The sequence below is a fragment of the Zerene cesonia genome, chromosome 25 (genome assembly GCF_012273895.1).
Source record: "Zerene cesonia ecotype Mississippi chromosome 25, Zerene_cesonia_1.1, whole genome shotgun sequence".
NCBI classification, from domain to species: Eukaryota; Metazoa; Arthropoda; class Insecta; order Lepidoptera; family Pieridae; genus Zerene; species Zerene cesonia.
Window position 1 is genome coordinate 3,006,919 of NC_052126.1, and position 6,673 is coordinate 3,013,591.

The following is a 6,673-nucleotide window of genomic DNA, read 5'->3' on the forward strand; positions in this document are numbered from 1 at the left end:
CTAAATGTTTCATCAATAATCTTTTTGAACCTAACACTAGCCAATATAATCAATGTATATATAAAAAATATAACGATCTGTTTTATAGCAATAGTTAATTTACTCGGAAATTTCTAGAATGCCCAACAAAAGACATAAAATCGTACCTAATAACAAATTCAAGTAGTTCGTTACCGGCTCGTATCGGCTCCACGAATCTATGTTCATGCGCTCTACTTACTTTCTATTTCATTTAAATTTACAAATGCTTTAAATCTCCGCTATGTCTCAAACATTTTAATGCGCGCTTAATCCCACGTGATCGACATTTCAAATATTTGAGATAATCACATAATGCCAAGAAATGTTTCTATGTGATGACGATATCATTATAAATGGAACATCTAATACTTAAGGGTTTCTAATACACGATAAATCATTTAATTTTTATTGCTTTCTTGTACCTAATGATAACTGTTATCTCTTTCCAAACTATTATTTATCGAATAATGTCACTCACTTTTTGTATTTGACTATATTGAAATTAATAATTAAGTAATCCCATTATGTTATAAAGAGAATGAAGAATTCATTAATCCTCTTCTACATATTTTTGCAAATAAAATCTCCTTCACCGCTCAAGCGAATTTCAAACTCGTAAAAAACCCCAATGATATAATAATACGAACAAAAAATTTGCAATTTTGCAAACAATGCACTAACGATTTTTAAATCGGAAGCATTTCAATACATTATTAGCAATTATACAACAAATTAGATGATAAAATCAACACGCTTCGCTCAGTGCCGTGAATGAAACATGGCTTGCATAATTTTGCTACCAAGTTATTAGGGTCATGTGAGATTGTCTAATTTATGAACTAGATATTGTGTTTGAATATTAAACTATGATTTAATCATTTATAAATAGAGTTGCTATGTGATTGTTTATTACATTTATTTCAAACTATATTTAATTTTGCATGATATATTAAGAGACATACATTGTATTATCAGGTTTATAAAAATACTAACGAACAAACAATTAACTTTTGATTGCAATTAATTCTTACCACATGGCTATATAAATAGAATTTAAGTAGCTATAATAATTTAGTATACATTGTACAGGCGCCAATTGTTAATGTCTTCAAATGCTAATTAAAATGTTATTATTTTAATAAAATCTGCTAAACTTTTCCGTCTTTCTATACAAAAATAAAATGCATTTTGTAGGTCAATAAACGTATTAACATTTCCGATAATTCAAATGCTCAACATTTATTTACACCTACCACAGATGACATACTCAAAAATATGAGTAGAGACAGAATGAAAGACTAACATACATCACGGATTCTTTGCTTGGTTTTTATGTCGACTCTGAGTAATCTGTGTAAAAACTAATGAACAATAATACACATTCGATTAATTACATCAATCAAAATTGCTCTTCTCACAAGTCACAATACAATGACTTTCGCGAGTCACAGTTACTTGAGTTTTTAACGCAAGTTCAACTATTGTCTAAAACTTTCTATGTTTTATATCATTATTTTTAAGTTTCGCCACATGTGTATTGCGTAATCTATAATTTTGATGATTAAAATGAGAAAAGACCGTCAGGCTACCGACACGCCGACAAATATTTAACTATTAATTAGTTAAATATATATTCTCAACTGTGAGATGAAATGAACAAGTATGGTTACATATAGTTCATAAACATACACATAGAGATAATGTACTGATACATATTAACACCGATAAAATAAATGAACCCTGTTATAAACCATTTAAGAACAGAAGCTTCCGACAGCATGCTTTATTACACTCACACGTGTAATTACTTTAGTTACGTCACTTGACGTGATAAAAGAAAGTGAATTAGATTTGATCACGTGTATACGCATATATGTACCTTCTATACAAAATATTTCAAGAAAACAACATTCCGGTCAATAACCTGCGAGTTTTACGCGGGAAAACAAGAAATCAAGATCAAGCGACCATAGATAACCATTGCATTTCCGAGTTATAGACGAGTTATGCTATTTATAGTAATGTATCGTCGCCTGTCTCCAAAAGAAAGTTACGTCTGGTTGTGAGTAAACAAAGTTAAACGTAAACAACTTCTATTAGGAATTATATTGTCATTCCTCCTACGTAGGTACGTATAATAGTATCTGAGGAATCCAGTCATATTTAAATAAAACCGTTTAAAAATACAATCATTTTCCTCAACACAAACATGTTTCACAAAAATTAATTACTTAATAAGAAACAGATACTTTCCCCATCACTACAAAAATAGAATGACATTTCGTTATATAGAGTTTTAATTTGACTAAATATCCAAAACTCAAACAAATTAAAATGAAACTAAATGTGCTTCTTACCTTTTTTTATCAATTACTTATACGTGTATATTTTGATTTAGTATGGATAATGTTATGATAGATTATTCATCGAACCATAGAGTACATAAAACGTATTCTTCTGCTAATAGTAGCACCTGATAATACATTTTCTATTACATCATTCAATAATATTATGTTACAACACGTAATATCAAATAATCACACTATAAAGAACTTTACGAGTAATAACAGACTTTACTTAATGGATTACAGATTACTGAATGGTAGTTATTTATTCTGTGATGAAATAAGTTAAGACAAATTAAATCATTATTAATATCGGTCTTAATATACTCTTATTATGTATATTATGCGAATTGGATATGTCACTACCGACAAAACTAATTAATGATTATTCGGTCAGAAAATAAACTTTTGGGATAATTTTTAAATTAAACTACCATACACCATGGTCCAAAAAAATGTTTGAATGCAATCAGATTATTTTAAAGCACAAATAATTGTGATAAAAATTTAACAAACGAAAACAAGATGTATAATTTCAATGCAAAAGCTTGGAAATACTTTTGGAATATTTAAAGCAACAATACGAATTGAAACAATGCTACAGTTCTATAAATTTCCATGGCTATAATTTTGTTTCACGTAGAAACGGAAAGTGAAATGCAAATTACCTTCGAACAACGCGAAGCTAAGGAAAATAAGTTAAACGCTACGCCTAGCATGTTATTAGCTAAATCGGTTTTTGTGTAACAACAGCTCAATAGACCGTGGGAAAATGCCTATCATTAGTCAGAAACTAGTTTTTTGTCCTTTGTCTACTAATTTAACTATTAGTACTCTGTATTGTTACGTTTTGCGAATAGTGAAAAAACTAAGCGCATTGTAAGAGTACATATGAAAAAAAAACTATGTAAAAGTGATTTTTTTTTAAAGTAATAAAGGATAGATATAAAGTAATGATGAAAATGTTAACGTTGAAAAATGTTCTCTGAGTAATTTACATTATAATTATTATATCAAATAAAAAAATAAAACTTATTTTTAATTATAAAAAAATAACAAATCTTTTTTAATAAATAATCAAAAAAATAACAATTCTTTGTACGTTCTATTTTTGATTTTTTTTTTTTTGGAAATTAAAAATCAAAAATATTTTTCAAGAGCAAACCCTTTTTGATCCTATCAGGGATACCATAAACAACGTTGCCCTCGTATATTTTTTTCACAATCCATTTTTTGCGCGGGAAATTTGTTTCTATTTTCAAATCACTGTCACACACACTTCACTTGACTCACCGTTAATTTCATGTTGCTGTCTTCGTCGTCGAAGACCGGTTGGTGCTGGTAAAATTGTTCGAGCACGCTTTATAGTGTCCCTCCCACTTCGTCCATACAAGAAGGGTGAATGCTTGGGCCGATAATTTTATGTGTTAATTGTAATATACTTTTATGTTGCGAATTAGAGCGATCTTTCGATTGTTTTTGATTTTCAGATAGTTTCATTACGCACAAATTGTGAAGGTTAGGAATTAGGAAAAATTAAGCTTTATTGTAATTTTTTAACAACAAGGCACTTTTGATAATATTCATCTAAAACTTCATTAAAAAAAGTTAAGGCTCGATGAGGCTCTTTTAAAGTTACCTCTAATACAATTAAAAATCAATAATACAATTTACTTCTAATATAAAAAATAGAACAATTCATAATAACTTCGTAAATAACTATGGTACGGCCTAAACTTTATAATACCTAATAAGCATTTCCCCTGAAATTAGTAGACTTTATTTGAGATTGAATTTATAAGGCCAAGACTAATTATGCATATATACCATTACTAATATTTTTCATTTGTTATTGGTATAAAATTAACCTTGTATTATACAATCATGAGACAGATTCATAGACAAATATTATATATCAAGGTTTAAATACAATTAATTAAAAAAACATCTAGTTTATCAATATTCCCCCGGCTTTTTTCTTAAATACAATTAAAGTCTAATGACTAATAGTGTAAACGAACATAAAAACATAACATCTATGTTATGTTCCCCCCTGGCTTGTATAGAGTGATAAGGGGTCGTTGTGGATGGAGGAATAATTATATTTACACATCTAAGGCACACAAACATCCATCTAATAATAATTGTAGTAAATAACAACTCATGTTCTCACACTAGGAACTTATTAAGATCCACTGTTATAGTTGTATACATCGGTGGCAAAAATATCCACTGTAAATACCTAAAGCATATATTATATAATAGGTATATTCATCTCCTTCTAGAAACATCGTTCCTTGTTGTAAAATGAAAATGAAATATTCATATATACGAGTCATTTTGTGGACAAAAACCGCATGCAACTTGCACAATTGCTGCTTCAATTACAAATGGGTAGACAGTCATCTAGAGTTAATTATATGTAGTTTTAAAGAAGTAAAGCTAAAGATCTGCTATATTTAGATATAGCGATTTTAAGTAGACAATTAGTAGTTTTGTAGGGGAAGGGGTAGATCAAAGATTTTTTGTTTCGTGGAAATATGTATCTGAATTTGCACATTAATACAATAAATAAATGGTAAACTGTAGAAATGTGACATTCGTAGGCTGGAATATAATTTAGTGTAATATATTTAGCCTGTAGTCTTTAGTCATGAAGGGACTTTCGTAGATTTTCCGCCGTAAATGTTTTTTCAAGATGTTATTAATTTTTTACGGGGAATTAGAGGAAGTTGTTCAAGGTGGAACTTTTGATTTTGCCATATGAAGATGGTAAATTTTCTGCAACATTTTCCATTTTAATATTTTTAATCTTTATATTATTTGTTTAGTTTGTGTGAATTATTGCAAGACAGTAGGTATCGAAAATTTTAAATTCATATAATTTCCATAAATTTCTATTTGTATTCAGTAAAAGTGAAAGATTCTAAGTATCAGTATACCGAAGAACCACAAGTTGGTTTAAGAATCTTTCAAATGAAAATTATGCAACTTTGCAAAAATGTGCATAAAGCGTGTTATCGAGACGAACATATCTTATTTCGACATAGAAATTCCTTGCTTCAAATATCAACTGGCATTTGATTCCAATGTCATAGAAAAAGAAGACGATTAGCTAATGAAATATATAATAAGCATAGATAATTAATAAAAAATAAAACCGCCTTCAAATTGTTAGAAATGTCATGGATACTATCTATAGTCTATAGACAATCAGAAATTTAAAATGTATTTGTCTCATTTCCGGACTTTCAATTGAGCTGAAATTCTGCATAAATCATAATAAATGTAAACCAGACGACATTACAATACATTAAATTATAATATGATATTACTTACTATAAAAAATAATGTATTACATTAATATTATATTAATTTTAAATGTATATGTAGAGATATCTCAAAATATGCTGGAAGGTTGCTTAATATTTTTCAAATTAACAACTATATGGTGCGTATCCTTTCTAATCCATCAGCCTCGTGGTCTGATGAGACAAAGGATATATATCCATATATACACATAATTTAGAACTCATTCTCTTAATTTGGATCCGCTATGTTCGATATATAGAAATGCTTAAAGCTGTCATTTATTTCATTGTTTAGTTAAGGCGCTAATGTCAGGTATAAAATGTTCAAATTGTTTATGATTATGTTGGATGGAGTCCTAATAAGCTATATTACATAAAGCTACGACCAACAGAAACGGAGTAATAATTAAATATTACAAAAGAAGTCAATATTTATTTGCCTCTTTGAGAGCTTCCACAGCGTGCGCTCCAGGTATTTGAAAATATATTATTGCAAACATTTAATTGTGCAGTAAATGTTGACCATATAGATTCCCAGCCCCTGCCACATTTGCCTAACTAACTCTTTAAACCTAACTGATCTAATTCTTTAAGGTCCCATGTATTAAAAAAAATCTCTATTCCATTATACAGGCACGCACACACCTATATTAGGCTCTAGGTACTAGGTTTAATAGAGTATCTTCAAACAAGATAAAAATAAGTGAAAAATCCAACAAAACTGGGAAGGAATTGTTAAATATCTATACGTATCGATACCATTACACGGTTTGAATATAAATGTGTTTGTATTTACATTCTTGTACTATCTAAATTATATAATTAATGGTTAATATTCTTCTACGCTCTATAATGGGCTCCTTGTCTCAAAGCGAAGCTCGTGCTATGAGTAGTGAATAACTAGCTACTAGATATAAATAGGAGTTAGTAGAATAATTGCTATTTCAAAGAGAATGATAAAGTTAGTAGCCCGTGTTCTGTCTGTCTCTTCTTCAC

The 6,673-nt window shown here is 29.0% G+C and overlaps 1 protein-coding gene across 1 annotated transcript in view; it reads right to left on the minus strand.

The window, feature by feature from the left end:
• LOC119836659 (repetitive proline-rich cell wall protein) overlaps window positions 1–3,740 on the minus strand; it is a 6,227-nt gene extending 2,487 nt beyond the window's left edge. The window contains exon 1 of the mRNA XM_038362046.1: window positions 3,660–3,740. Within this exon, the coding sequence (XP_038217974.1) occupies window positions 3,660–3,671 (12 nt within the window). The 5' untranslated portion in view covers window positions 3,672–3,740. The remainder of the gene's footprint in view (window positions 1–3,659) is intronic.
• Window positions 3,741–6,673: the final 2,933 nt, after the last annotated feature.